Below are 15,805 nucleotides of genomic sequence, written 5' to 3'. Positions count from 1 at the left end.
ACCTCCACAAGCTTCAGGTTCTCTGTAAATCTGAGCCAGTAATAGTGCACACTGCAGAAGCTGGAGCAGGGGTCCCCAACACCATCAGCCCCAAACACCCTTTTATAGCAAACACTAGTAATGCCCCTTTACTGTCCTGAAGTGAAATTCTTAGATAATTCGATAAACCTACCAACCCAACAATTTTTAAATCAACAAAATTCCATATTGTAAAGGAGAGATAAAAGCAAAGTCATTTATAATAAAATAATAATGTCAGTATATAAATACCCAGGCACAAGAAGTGCACCGGAAGATCTAAAGGACTGGTGTTTGCTTGCTTGCTCCCCTATGGAAAATCACTGTGAATATGACAGCTACCAGACTGCACTGTGGAGGCTCTCTGTGTTGGGGACACAGAAGCCCAGTGTCAGTACAGTGATTTTCTGAAATGGTAGACAACTGTTGGCAAAATTTCCTTGATTCTCCAGGAAAAGGCCAAAAATACTTTGGGTTTGTGTGTGAAACAGAGTTAGGATCTAGACTCAGTTAATTATAAGCAGGTTTTTTTCACCTCCATTGAAATCTAGTGGGAATATTCAAGTCGGGAGGGATCCAGGATGGTTCCTTTTCAGGAGGATTATCTCACATGTGCAGATGGTTTAGCATCCCTGGCCCCCCACATTAAAAGCTAACAGAATGCAGTACCATTATTCTGTCAACCAAATTTGTCCTCCGATTTTCAGAAACACCCCTGAGGGGTGGTACCACCCCCTTTGAGAACCACTATGATTATAGAGAATTCTTCCTTCTTGCATCTCAGCAATTGACTCTATAGCAAGCATCCAGTAGTACTTTCATAGCATAAAGTGAATTTGCCGCTTGCTTAAAATGCTTCCATGAAATGCAAATCAAAACCGCCACAGGATACCACTTCACACCCACCATGATAGCTATTATTTAAAATACAGAAAATAACAAGTATTAGTGAAGATGTAGAGAAATAGGAACACTTGTTCAATGTTGAGGGAATGTAAAATGATGGTGTGGAAAATAGTTTGGCATTTCCTCAGAAAGTTGAATATATGATTACCGTATGACCTGGCAATCCCACTTCTAGGTGTATGCAAAAGAGTGGAAAAACAGGACTTAAACAGAGACATTGTACAGCAGTGTTCACAGCCACATTATTCACAGTAGCCAAGAGGTGGAAACAACCCAAGCATCTGCCAACAGAAGAATGGATAAACAAAATGTGGTATATCCATACATTGGAATATGATTTAGCTGAAAAAAAGAATAAAGTTCTGATACATGCGACAACATGGTTGAATCTTGAAAACATGCTAGGTGAAATAGGCCAGTCATAGAAGGACAAATATTATGTTATTCCACTTGTATGAAATAAACAAATTCATAGATTCAGAAAGTGGATTGAAAGTTACCTAGGGGTGGAAGAGGGAGGGAAAGAGAGAGTTATTTCTTAACAGTTATGGGATGTTTGAGGTAAAGGGGAAAGTTTTGATAATGGATGGCGGTGATGGTACCACAATATTGTGAATATAATTAATATTGCTGAATTGTACACTTAAAATGGTTAAAATGGAAAATTCTGTGTTATATTTATGTTACCACAAATAAAAAAATTTTAAGATGCTTCCATGACCCCACGCCGCTCTTAAAATAAGACCTAACCTCATTAGCCCACCTACAAGGAGTTGTGTGATGTGGCCACTGCCCACACCTCAGGCTCACCTGCAGCCACACCCCCTTTCACTCATTATGCCCCAGCATCGTTGGACAGATTCTAATTCCCATATAAACCTAATTCTGTCCCACCTCAAGGGGCTTTCTGCCTAGAACATTCTCCCTGCTCCCAACTCTTGAAAAGGCTACCTCCTCCTCTGCATAAAAGCCACCTCATCGGAGAGCCCTTGCCTGACTGCGCATCCTCCTTCATGCACCAACTCAGACCCCGGCCATGTCCTCCACTGAACTTCTCACCAGTGAGAGAGAGAGAATTTACAGGAATTTTGGCTTCTGTCTTCCGCACTGGATTGTAAAAGTTCCATGGAGATGGAAATCTAAACTGTTTTGTGCACTACTCTATACCCAGAGTCCAGCACATGGACTTTCAGTGAATCCCATTTTATACTGGTTGAATACATAATCCGTGCTAATAGCTGTGTGACCTGGCCAAGGCATGTAACCTCTCTGAGCCTCTTATTGGTCATCTGTAGAATGAAGAAAGTTCACCCATTGACAAGTACACAGGCATAATACCTGTCAACACCAGCAGTAACACATTTCCCATGCTTGCTTTTTCTTTATTTTCACATCCCCAAACTGGCTTTTGTATATAGAACTGACCCAGAATCATATTCCTAGGACATGACCACATATGGAAGTAAAACAAAACGCAAGCAAGGCTAACAACAAAAACAGTGCCTCCTAATAGAGGGAAGGACGAAAGAAGAGAAGTTTAGCATTTTTCTTTGAGAAATGACAGGTATTCATTTCCATGCCCAGGGAAAGAGAGACTCACATGGAGTGAGAAAAGTGGCCTGCCTTTCATGTTTCTTTAAATTTAAAAAAAAAAAAAAAAGAAAAAAAAAAAATTCCACAAAGGCAGTCAAGAATCGTAAGAGTCTTAGAGACCCAGGGTATGAGTGTTGGAAGAGACAAATAAAAGCAACTGGCCAGGAGTGTTCAACCTGGGTCCATGGATGGTTTTCACAGGACCCCTGAGCCCCTTCAAATTTTTTGCAAACATTTGGATGTGTGTGCATATGTGCATTTTTCTTATCTCTCTGGTCCCCAGCATTCGTCGGCTTCTCATAGCTATTCCCACTCAGAAAAATTGAAACCACTGGGCTATCCAAATCGTTTTATTATATAAATGAGAAGACTGACTCCCATGAAAGGCAGGAAACTAACTTTCAAAACCATCCAGTTAGTTGGGGGCCCATGCATCGTACATTTACCACTGTCCCAAGGACTGTAGGTGCTTCTGCTCATTTATTCCCCGCAGTAACCCTAAAGGGGCAGGGAGTGTTGCTGCCTCTCTTGTCACGCATGAGCAAACTAAGGCCCAGAGGAGTTAAGCAATTTGCCAGGAAGAATGTCAGCCCATCTCCAGGGCTGTTTTCACTGCACCACCTTGTCCTTAGGCAAAAATATCGCCACAGCCTCTGCTGTTGTGAGGAAGGCCACTCATCTCATAGATTGTTCTCTCTTCCAGACCCATGATAGATTCCCTCCCACACTAGATACTTTCTAGCAGTGTGGTGGAGCTGGCCGGCCTGCACTCGTGTTGGCTGGGGGCCCTCTGCCTGCAGCCCTTCCACAGGCAGCAGCTGCGTGTCCAAACAGTGCTGTCCTTTTAAAGCTAGGCGATTCCCAGACCCCTCGGGAGAGTGGTTCTGAGCTCTGATTCTTCACAAGTTCAGCACAACATGGCCACATTCATAATCTGGAAAGTACATTCATTCATTCAACATCTTTTAGTTTGTTTCATTTTAATAACGATGTTTCATTTTTATTAAACTTTTTAATTGAAAAATCAATTCAATTAGGTGTTTAATTAATTAAATTAATTTTAATTTAATCAATTAAATACACATTGTAAAAAATTAAAACCATGCAAATGGATATATAGTGAAAACTAATGATCCCTCCCACCTCACCCTACCATCCCTTTTTCAGAGAATATCCTTTTCAATTTATTGTGTATGCTTCCCCAAAAATTCTAGGCATGTAGAATATGTAGCATATACAAGCATGTGTATAAAAATCCCTCTTTAAAAATAAGAAAACACAATTGGAAGTTACTGTATATATACTGTTCGGCACTTTGCTTGAAATATCAGTATATTTGGAAATTATTCCATAGCCCATAATGACCTGCTTCTTTTTTTCCAAAACTGTATAATATTCCATTGTGTAGATGTATCTTATTTATTTAATGAGTCCTCTATTGATAAAGTTTTCGAGCACTTGCAGCATTTGGCTATGTAAAAAATACTTCTGTGAATATCTTCAATATACACGTGTATATACCTATAGGATAAATTTCAAGAAAATATATTGCCAAATGAAATTTGAATTTTGACAGATTTGTCAAATTGTCCTCTAAGTATCTACTGTACTTCCACAAAAAGCATAAGAGAGTGCCTGTTTCCCCACGCCATTGCCAACCCTGCAACAATATCAAACTTTTAACCAACCAGTATGACTGCAGACCTGCTGTGTCTGGTCATTTGTACTATGTACTGAGAAAGAAGAAAGAAAGGCAGAAATCCTCAGCCTCACAAAGCTTCAGGGGCACAGACATAAAACCAGAAATTATAGCGCAGTGGGGTGAGTGCTTGCTGGGAAGACCACACCTGGGAAGCACCTAGCCTGGCGGCATACCCAGTCTAGGGGCAGGGATGCCCTCCCTGCAGGGATGCAAGGGGGTAGAAGGAGATATGTGGGCTGAGTTTTGGAGGGGATCAGCCAGGTAAAGGTCCAGAGGAGTAAACCCAGAAGGAACCACCTGTGTGCTCAGGTAACTGGGAGATCCGAGGCTGGCTGGGGTGGGTTGTGGTTCCCACATCGGCAACCCCACATCAAAGCACAGAACACATGGGCCTCAGCCAAGATGACGGAGTGCCTGATTAGCAGCCTGGAATGTCTAGATGAGGTGTCTGGTCTGTTCGCAAGGCATATGCACCAGAAGGACCCTAATAATTCAGCGGGGCTGACACATACAAGAGAGTTGCGGGCCAGTCTGGGAATAGCAGGGTGGAGACACAGATGAAGGCGTTCTTTGGTGACCTCATCTCCCCATCCAGCCAGCAGAGGCAGCCTCCCGGGGAGCGACCATGTGGGGGAAGAAGTCTTTGTGGAGAGGCCATAAGGAGCTGCGGCCGTTTGCATCAGTGAATGGACACCATATTGCCAGTGGGAAACTCGCCCGGAATCCATATGGTGGAAGGCCTGTTAACGAGCTCCGGATGCCTTGATTTTGCCAAACGGGCAGGAGCAGAAGGCGGCCAAAGGCCTTTTCTGTTGCTTTTTTGGCCCTGGCTGGGGTTTCTCTTGTTGGCCCTTTCCCCTTCCTTGCTTCCCAGCCATCAGCCCCTGTCAGACAAAGTTGCTCAGGGAAAAGGGTCAGCTTCCTGGGGGCCCACAGCTCCCTCCTCTCCATCTCCAAAGGCTGCGGCCTGAGGATGTGGAACCTGACACCCGGGGGCAGATACGGACCAGGTGGCGTCTTCAGGGAAGAGAGATGTGCTGACTTACTCATCTACTTTCAGCCACCTACAAACTATTCACAGTTCATTGCTGCCAGTTAAGTGAATTTACACATTTAGCTAAATTAACCTTCACAAAATGGACAAATGGCCTAAAAAGATTACTACAATAGAGCTATGATTTGAAGATATGGTTAGTAATGCAAGTCTGGCAAACAAGAAAATGGAGGAGCTGACATTTCTATTGCCAGCAGACTCCTGTTATCCATAATTGTGAGATAAAAACAAATGCCAGGGTAACCAGAAAGGATGAGACAGCAGTCAAAATGTTTTGAAATTATTTAGAAGACTGCTTGAACTATGGATTTACATCTGCCATTAGCAATAAGTCTTGCCCTAGATACATGTGAGTACCTTAAAATATTAGCTAATAATAGTACAAAGCCATTTAAAAATGAGTTTTTTCATCTTTAGCCCATCCTTTTAAAACTTTTGTGTTTTATGATATGTCTAACTTATTACTGCAAAGTAAACGTATACATAATTCAAATGTTACCATGCAAATAATGGGATACTCACTTAAAAATATTTTACTGAAGTAGGGCATTATCAGAAAACTTTGCCAGCCTCTGATCTGGAAAGTCAGGCCTTCCTATATTTCATAATAGGACACTGGAAAGACTCAGAATTTGTATTTAGCAAGAATATATCCATTTTCCAAGAGGAAAATCAATGGACAAAAGGGCTGGACCTAGAATCAGAAGGGGGGAAACAGCACAAATGAAGCATGTCAAAGTGGAGTGATTTTTTTTATTTTCTGTGGTGGTCTCCTGTTCCTTCTGGAGCTCTTCTACTGTAGTCACACAGAAAACCAGATGCTTCCACCCTCCAAGCACGGTCCAGGCACCTATGACTGCAGTGAAGCTGACACAGCATCTGGAAGGCCCGGGTCATTCTCGAGACTCTGAGCCTCTCCCGTCTCCCTCCAGAGGTGAAAGAAGCCCGGGAAAGGAGCCCCCTTCCCTGCACCTGGAGAAAATAGATGGTTTGAAAGCAGAGCCAAAACAATGTGCAACAAACCAGGGCACACTGCCATCACAGAATCAAAATCTGAGCAAGCCCAGCTTTTGTTGTGCCTATATTTAGTTCATGTTCCCTTGGTTTAGGGGATTTTCCAAATATTTCACTTCTCCCCAAGTGTGTGTTCCCCAGATCCCACGTGGCTCCTGAGGACTCCCTCATCACGAAATGAAAACATGGCTTTTCTGAGTTATGCTTCTTGCTTCACTCACAACATCCGAGATAATGAGATCTGAGGCAGAAGACTCAAAACAAAGAATCATCTCTGAACCACTGTGATGAAAGGTGTTTTCTAAGAACTAGTCCTTCAAGCTGTACAAGCCTCCTTCAGAGCCCAGTCAAAGTTGGGGGTCATGCAATAAAATTTCAAATCCAGATGAAATGTGTTACCCTCTCTAAGTCTCACAATTCTCATCCATCAAGTAAGCCCCTTCCATTTTCCCCTGCAGCCTTTGAGGAATTTCTCCTCTCAGAATGATGAAAGAAATCCAGAAGGTTGGAAAAAAAAAAAAAAAGAGTAGACTGGAATTGTTCTCTAAGGTGTAAGTGTATGTCTTCCTTTCAGGAACATCTTTTTATATGAAGATTAAGAGAATAACTTGTGGAGAACATTCTCTGTTCTGGGTTGCTCTAATAGCAGTAAGAGACCACACCCAACTGTAGAAAAGTAAAAGCAGAATCACAGAAATCATGATCCTTATTTTGGAAGAATTAGTCAGGAAGAGAGAGAAGAGAGCGAGAGAATGCCATTTCTGTCGTTAGGCATGTCTGCGACCAGGTCTCTACTTCATTTAACTGCTTTCCTGCTAAGTGAGGGACCCTGACAAGCCACTCAGCTTTTCAGCTTCAAAGTTTTCTCATCTATAAAATCATGCCCATAACAATATTTGTATTTTCTGGCTAAAATTGTTGTCCTTTTCCCCTACAGGTTATTCTCCATCCCACCCCTAACAGCCCCAAACAGTCAGAATGGCACAAAATGACAGTCTCCAAAAACTGCCCCGATCAAGATCTAAAAATCAAACTTGCTGTCCGAATGGATAAGCCTCAAAACATGAAGCATTCTGGGTAAGTGTCTCTTCTCCTAGTGGTGATTTTGGGCACACATCCCCTCATTCTTAGAATTAAAAAAAAAAACGAAACAGACAAAAACAGTAACAGCAGCAACAAAAAACTGGTCTTGAGAGAACTACATAGGAAGCACTATAAAAGATTCAATTAAAATATTTGACTCTGATATTTCCTATAAGTTCCCTCAGTTGTTATGATAATTGTATTTGTATTTTTGCTGTCATGGTAGAATAATTTCCTTCTTCTCTTTCTCAAATAGGATTGCTAGTGTTATTTAAAACTTTCCTAGAAGCATTCTAGGTGCTTCTGGTTTGGGGATTTTGTAGGCTTCATGTAGTTTTTCAGAAGCATCCAGATCTTTCAGACTCTAAGAATAACTTGCTTGCACCTTCATCAACAACCACACCCATGGGGTTTGATCAGTTGCCATCTTCAAAGAGTCAGTTCTGCTTGAATCAGTTTTAGTGTTTAGTATGGCTTTTAAATTACTTGATCAAAAATAGTAAATTTATGATTATCTTCCTTTTCTTAAATTTTGAGAGGAATGACCAATTAAGTAATGTCAAGTAGGGCAAAAAGAGAAGATAAAATATGTTTTTTACAGATCAAAACAAAGATTTATACAGGAAACACTTATTGACAAATGGGTATATGCTGAACCATGGCCTCCTAGATGTAAACTAAATCCCTTGGACCCCTGTATCTCAGAAAGTGTTTCACTTGGAGAGTAGTGGTGCTTATAACTCTGAATAAGGGACTGCTTCACCAAGGGAACGGGATGGCTTGTTTTCAGATATTCTGCAGGTGCCTTTTGCCATGGCTCTCACTCTCTTATCCCCTCTGGTGGGTAGAAAGCTCTGGTTAATTCTCTTTCGGGGATATGTGTTTAAAACCACTGTCAAAATTGAGGACAGGTTGTATATACTAGAGGTAGGGTATTCAGAAATCAAATATCATGACCTAGTAGCTGGTTACACAGATTATAAAGAGGACTTAGGAAGGAGTCCAAGAAGGAGCGACCAGAATCGGAAGGGGACATCCCAGCGGATGAGCAGGCCGCAGCAGCATGTGGTCCAAGAGCACAGTGCAGGGCCCTGGCCTCGGCATCTCGGGGTTCTAGGGAGCAAAGAAAGCCCAGCTCCAGAGGAAGAGGGTACCTACACACCAGTGCTGCAGGAGCAGCCAGGCACACAGGGCTCCAGATGAAGCAAAGCCTCCCACAAGCTGGACACCCATTAGTGAACCTGAGGTTTGGCATTGACTTGGGGAACTTATGATTTGTGAGGTCAGCTCTTCTTCCTTTTTATCATACTCATGGCTTATATTCCAAAAATATTAAATGTAATTTCTCCCTAATGCCTTTTCCCTCTCAATGGTAAACATCCTAGCTTTAAGACAACAGGGTTGAGAATTCTACTAGCTTCCTATAGCATTCAAAAGATCTTGCTTCTTTTGCAAAATACTGGCTCATAAATAAATACTCAGTAGACATTTAATAAAAGGATCAAGAATATGAGTGAGTGGGACAGAGGGAAGAAGAAAGAGAGTAAAGAGGAGGGGACGGCAAACCAGAGGAGAGAGAGAATAAGAATATGAATGAATATATTTGTCCTCCAAACAACTTCTTTTTTTAAAAATTTCCTTAAAAAAGATCAGTAGCTTGACCCACTTTCCAGGTCCCTTTGAAGACCTCTACTGGGAGTTTTATAAACACTGTGTCATTTTATCCCCACAGCAACCATTTGACATAGGTATTATTTTTCCCATTGAACAAATTCCCATTCCCACATTCTCTTCATCTACTCTGGTGGAAACTGAACTAAGTGATCTGAATTCAGTAGTTTTTCTACTTATTCATTTGTAAAATCATTAATATGTTTCAGGCTACCTTGACCCCACTGGTGACAAAAGAGATATGAGGCTTTGTTCCATAGCTACTTCAGATGTCTGCCAGAAAATATAGCAGGAGGGCCAGAAATTATGAACAATGGGTGCTGCAATAACACCCTCAGACGCAAATCAGGGGTGCACAACCTTAGATGCACAAGGGATGATTCAGGGAAGATAAAAATGTTTATGGGCTACTCTTTTTTTCGTTAAACATAAAATAGCTTTATTGCGATACCAGAGCAGAGTCATAGCTTAGAGAGAGGGACAGGGAAAAGGATTTTAAGATGCACAAATCCTGGAATTATAAATTGTATCCACTTAGGTTTTTTAAGAATTAAAGGAAAATCAGAATTACTGTGAATTACTCCTTGCTGGTGGACTATGGTTACTCGAATGAACCACTGGGCCATTTAGAATAACTTTTTTTATTGAATAAAAAACTGTCAGGAGAAAATCAGTACTGTTTTTTGGCCTTAAAACATGAATATCTGGTTATATTTTGGAATTACCAAGTGTCCAGCCCGTTGGTAAGGGAGGGATTCCCATCCTAGGATTGTGGGGAGGGACGAACACACAACACCCTGCATGTGTGGGTCAGCAGCAGTTTATTAGTCCCACAGACTCACAGCCAGGGGAGGAGGACACCACACAGGGCCATGCAGAGGTGGCACTTGGGAGCAGAGAGAACAATCAGAGGTTGGGGCGACCCCTGGTTGCCACGGGAGGATGTGATTAATTCCACGAGCTGGCAGGGGACTGAAACCCACTACTCAAGGATAAGCAGGCACTACATTTGGTCTGTTTGATAATGAGGGTTGTTTGATTAGGGCACTTTTCCATGGGAGCATAATGGGAAGGAGAACTCGTAGTTAGGCCATTTGAGTCCCTCCCCATTTCAAGATGGGGATGTCAAGGCAACACATAATATTGAACTTTAATTTCAGGCCATATGCTGCAGCAACTCCTAGGTGGCTTTCTAATTTTTCATCTTTTACTTCCATATGGTGCTTTCAAGCCCAGGAAGGGCATTTACATGCATTGTCTCATTTCACCAGGCTCACAAGGATTAGGTGCCCTCCCTTCACCGAGTTGTTCGGGCCAAGAGTCTTGGAGGCATCCATGATGTGTCTCTTTCTCCCTCACTCTTCGTATCACCCATCATCACATTCTTTTCACTCCACCTTCAAGATCAGTCTCGAATTCATACCCTCATCACCACCTCCGTGTCATCATCTGATACGAGCCACCGTCACATCTCCCCTGGACTTGGTGCACTTGTCATGTAAGCAGGACCCCTGCTTCTGTCCTTGCCTCCCTGAAATCTGTTTTGCACACAGGAGCCAGGTTTTCGAAAACTTGTGTGTTTTAAAAACACCAGTCAGATTCTGCCACCCCAATGCTGAGAGCCCTCCAGTGGTTCCCTGCCTCATTTAGAGTAAAAGAGTATCCTTACCCTGGCTGCAAGGCCCTGTCTGATAAGGACCCCACTATCACTCTGACCTTGACCACTCTGCTCCGGTCACGTGGCTTCCTTGCTTTTCTTCAAAGACTCCAAATACACTCCCACTTCAAGACCCTTGTCCCTGCTATTCCCTGTACCCCTCCCACCCAGATGTCCACATGACTCACCTTGATTTCTGCAAGTATTTGCTCGAGTGTCTCCTCTCTCTCCCACCTGCTTTATGTTTAATCAGAGAGAACACTATCATGCATTGTGTATCTCTTTGTTTATTGGTTTATTGTCTGTGTTCCCTACTAGACTGAGTTTTGTGTAGCAGGGACATTTGTCTCCGGTTTAGTAACAGTGCAAGGCCTGAAATATATTAAAAGTACAATAAATTATTTGTGTGAATGAACAAGTGAATGTATGAATCCCCACTTTACATATAGGGAAACTGAGTCTTGGAGAGATGAAGACTTGCCCATATCAGAGTTAGCCTCAGAACTGGGGCTTAAATTGTTATTGCTTTTAGCTCAGCGTTTACTGAGGACCTGAAACATGAATAGAACACAGTTCTGTATTGCTCTACCTTGGATATATTCAAGGAACTAGAGACCACCAACCAGGAGTAATTAGTAGCAATTCTGACTTTCCTTTCATGTTTTAACAAACTTTAAAGAGGATACAATTTATAAACCCTGTTAAAATCCTCTTTGTTGTGGATTTCTTAGCTAAGCCACTTCTCTAGACCTCTCACATTCTTCAAAGCCATCACACTCCTCTTTCCTCCTCCTAAGTCTCCAAGACACCACTCACTGAGCACAGATATCAAACCAGATTTCCTGGACTGGACTAATTGAATATATTTTAGGATTCCATTTTATCTACCTTGTCTTATTATCCATAAATTTCAATTAGATCAAGTTGGCTGATAGTATTGTTCAAATCTTCTATATCCTTACTGATTTTCTATCAATTATTGAGAGAGAGAGATTGAAATCTCTGAGTCTAATTATGAATTTGTTTATTTCTCCTTGCAGTTCCATGGATTTTTGCTTCATATATTTTGAAGCTGTCTTATTAATGCACAGACATTTAGGATTTTATCTTCTCTTGATGAACCAATCGCTTTATCTTCACAAAATGATCTTTATCCCTGTCAATATTCTTTGCTTTGAAATCTACTTTGATAGTAACATTGCCACTGAAACTTTCTTTTGATTAATGTTAGCATAATATACCCTTTTCCATCCTTTTTTTTTTAAACCTATTTGTGTCTTTATAGTTAAAGTGCATTTGTTGTTGGCAGCATATAGTTTGGTCCTGTTTTTTAATCTGATCTAGAACTCACTGCCTTTTAATTGGGATATTTAGTCCACTTACATTAAATGTAATTATTGATATGATTAAGTTGAATTTTTCATCTTACTATTTTTTTGTTTGTTTTGTCTGTTCTTTGTGGCCTTTTTCCTCCTCTCCCTTTTGCCCTCATGGATTAATTCAGTACTTTTATGACTCTATTTTATCCTCTTTATCATATCATTGTCTATAAATGCCAATCACGTCAAACTACCTAGAGTGGAATTGTTGACACTACCGTTTACTAATGGTGGACAAGTTGTGTAACATTTCTGTGCCTCAATTTGCTCAGCGTAAAATGGAGGTAACAATAGTGCTTGCCTCTCGGGCTGCTGTGAGAATTAAATGAGCTAATACATGTAAAGCATTTAGACCAGGGCCTGATACATGGTAAGAGTTACAAAAGAGTTAGTAGTAGTAGCTGTTGTTGTAGTTGTTGCTATTTGTTTTCAGCCATTTTTTGTACTTTTTCACAGCCTGTGTTTGTCCCAACCAGGCTGCTGCAAAAAAGCTGAGGGACGTGGTCTCTGTGCCCTCCCTATTCTTCACCCCCCAAGGAAAGGAAGGAGACATCCCAGTAGGAATCAGAGTTCTTGTCTTACTGTGAATGCTCCTTCATCTAAGAAATTCTCGTGAAGAATGTCTGGCCAGTAAAATTCTCGTGAGCACTCGTGATGTGCCAGGCAGGGTGGTGGTGACATAGAAGGGCACAAGGGCAGCAGCTGCCTCCCTCGAGGCTGGGACTCACTCTCCACCTAGACCAGAGCAGCCCAGATGCCTTGTTTTCTAGGCTTTTCAGTGACTTCTGTCCCAGCAGCCCCTCGGGATGAAAACTGTGCCTGATGTGGGCCTCTGTGTCCCCTCCTTACCCCTCTGAAAGGTGCCCACAGGGCAAGTAATTCTGGCCAATGGCCCAGAGGGGGTGGCACCGACTCTTCTCCCTGCACCAAATACTCATTGCTGGGCATCCTGGGAGGAGATGCAGTAAAGATACTTGCCCATGAAAGATGCTGAGCACACACCATGTGCAAGTCTGGTGCTAAGCACAGTAGATACTGAATAAACACAGTTGGTTTTATATTAAATTCACAAACCCACGAAGGAAGACTGTCCCAGGACAAGCATCACCATGGGTGCTGCCTTGCCAAGTAGTCCCAGGGCAGTGGGACGCTGAGGTGAGGGCATCTTCCATGACTCAGCATTTGTTTGGGATTCCTGGGGCTTAAGTTCAACCCAAGCACATCTTCCTCTTCTCCTTGTAGTGATTTGTAGTTCACTCTGGGCTCTCATGTAATTAAAATGCCCTGAGCAGATGACAGGGATGCCAGTGACCTCACTGGTATGGATTGTGAGGAAATGCTATAAGCAAGGAATCATTAGAATCATGATGCAAAATACTATCTGGAGCTCCAAAATCAGACACGTGTATTTCAGTTCATTTTCCTAATATGCATGTACCCAAAAACCAAGTGTAAATTCAAATACAGAATCCTGTATAATTACATATTCTTTCTATGAGTACTACTATTTCTACTAATAGTAATACTAACACTAATAATAATGCTTAGCATTTATTGAGCACTTACTATGTACCAGTTACTATGCTTAACACTTGACATGCATCATCTCAATTAGTCCCCACAACAACCCTATGAAGTAGATACTGTCTTATCCCCATTTTGCAACTGAGGAAACTGAGGCATATGGCAGCTAAACTCCTGGGAAGCTAATGGCAGGATCAGGATTCCCGCCCAGGTGTTCCCACCCCAAATCCGAGATCATACGCACTAGGCTGAACTGCTGCTCACTACAGTAGAATGCTAGTATACCTATTGGTAAATACAGATTTCCATGCGTCAAGCCAGCCTGAAGCAAGAGTTGGGGGCCACTAATACCCACATAGATGGATCTGTCTGTGGTGTGAGGAGCTAGAGGGGGAAAGCCACCTTGAATGTCTGCAGTAGCAGAACTTCCATCTGCTTCAGGTATTTTGCATTCTGTTTAATGAGCGTGTTTCAACCTGAGAAAATGCAGAGCTGGAGCCGACTAGACAGAAACAGTACATTACAGCCCTTAGTTTTTCTCAGTTTTGACACCTTCTGGTATGTGCCAAATTAGCAATAAATTCTAAGGAAAACCTCAAAGGGAAAGCCCCTCCTGCCTGCAAACCAACTGATACTTTCCAAAGGAGGGTTGTTAATTTTTCTGTGATCCCTCTCAGCTTTCCCATTTGGAGACTCTGAACCAGGAATCCTCTGTTCAATTGGAATAGCAAATTCATATTCTCATTTCAATAAAGAAACCAGAGTTTGTCATCTAGAAGGAGAGGAAGAAGAGCACGGTGAAGAGAGTGCTCTGAAATCATACTCTTCTGAGTTTAAATTCCATTCTGTCATTCATCAGCTCTGGAGCCCTGGGAAAGAAACTTAACCTCAGTTTCCTCAAGTGCAATAATTGTAAATGTAGTAGAGATGATATAAAGATAATAGCTAATAATAAGTATTGACTTTGTGCCAGGCATTATTCTAAGGATTTTATATTTCATTAAGTAATTTAACCCTCACAACAAACTTCCAAGTAGGTGCCATTAATATTATCCCCATTATACAGATGAGAAAATTGAAGTAGAGAAAATTCTAATAACTTGTCCAAGGTCACCTACCATCCAGGCAGCGTGGCTCTAGAGCCAAACTCTTACCCCTCCATTATACCACCCACCCCACAGATAGGTATTATAAGGCATGTAAAGGACCTGGTCCCGCACAGAAGACTACGGAAGACTAGTTAAACGTCACTAAACAGAAGCCATTATGTTACTTTGAAAGAAAGGTTAGTGATTCAATATGAACTCCATTCTATGGGTCTTGTTAACTCATTTTCTACCTTCAATCTCATCAATTAAAACTATAAACATGTTAGATGTCATAGCTGCATTCACTGTTTCGAATTTCTTTATGTGGATGCAAGCTAAAGAGAAGAAAAAAAAATGGGTAGGAGCGCCCCGAAATAACTCCAAGAAATTGTAAGATTATTAGAACCTTGCCAGTCATTACTGAAAATATATTTTAAAAGTTGCCTGCTTTCTATATTTGATTTTCTATTTCATCTATTTCCCTATGTCTATGTGTACAAGGAGACTTTTTTCACACACTTAGCTCTTATGTACTGCTAATAATGACATGTTTTCCTCTGTACAGATACATTATAATCATGCCTTGTTTAATCATACATTGTATAATCATTATACAATGTATAATCATACATTGATTGTGTATGAACTCCCTGCCATGGCCTGTGCTTACACATCACAAGCACAATCCCATTTAATCTCACAACACCCCTGAGAGAGAGGAACCACTTGTGACCATTTTACAGAGCACCGAGAGCTTAAGCGACCTGACTATCATCACAGAGTAACTGGCAGACCTGGAACTGAAGACAGTGCTCTTATTGTTACATACCATTGACCTTCTCTCTCCTTAGCCCTGGATGAGCCTCTCTTTTATGTCCATTCTGCCATGAATACATTATAATATTATTATTTCAAGAAACTTAAGCATGCTTTCCAGGGCAGCCAGATGATCCACGTAGCAATAGAGCTGACCCTTTTGGCTTCAGCAGCAGCACAGAGCTGCTGAGCTTACTGACCATCCTGCCTTTCCCACAGTCTCAGCCTTGGTCCAGCCTCCATCATCTCTTGCCTGCACCACTGTACCTGTCCCCTCCCTTATCGTCTTGCTTTCTCTTG

General features: G+C 41.8%; 1 protein-coding gene across 14 annotated transcripts in view; it reads left to right on the top strand.

The window, feature by feature from the left end:
• CADPS (calcium dependent secretion activator) overlaps nucleotides 1–15,805 on the top strand; it is a 495,698-nt gene that overhangs the window by 307,793 nt on the left and 172,100 nt on the right. For all 14 annotated transcript variants that reach the window (XM_037799564.1, XM_037799562.1, XM_037799591.1 and 11 more), the window contains exon 8: nucleotides 7,225–7,364. In XM_037799564.1, coding sequence (XP_037655492.1) covers nucleotides 7,225–7,364 — 140 coding nt within the window. The remainder of the gene's footprint in view (nucleotides 1–7,224; nucleotides 7,365–15,805) is intronic.

The sequence above is a fragment of the Choloepus didactylus genome, chromosome 1 (genome assembly GCF_015220235.1).
Source record: "Choloepus didactylus isolate mChoDid1 chromosome 1, mChoDid1.pri, whole genome shotgun sequence".
Classification (NCBI taxonomy): Eukaryota; Metazoa; Chordata; class Mammalia; order Pilosa; family Megalonychidae; genus Choloepus; species Choloepus didactylus.
Note: the sequence above shows the minus strand (reverse complement) of the source record. Positions and strands in the feature narration are given on the sequence as shown.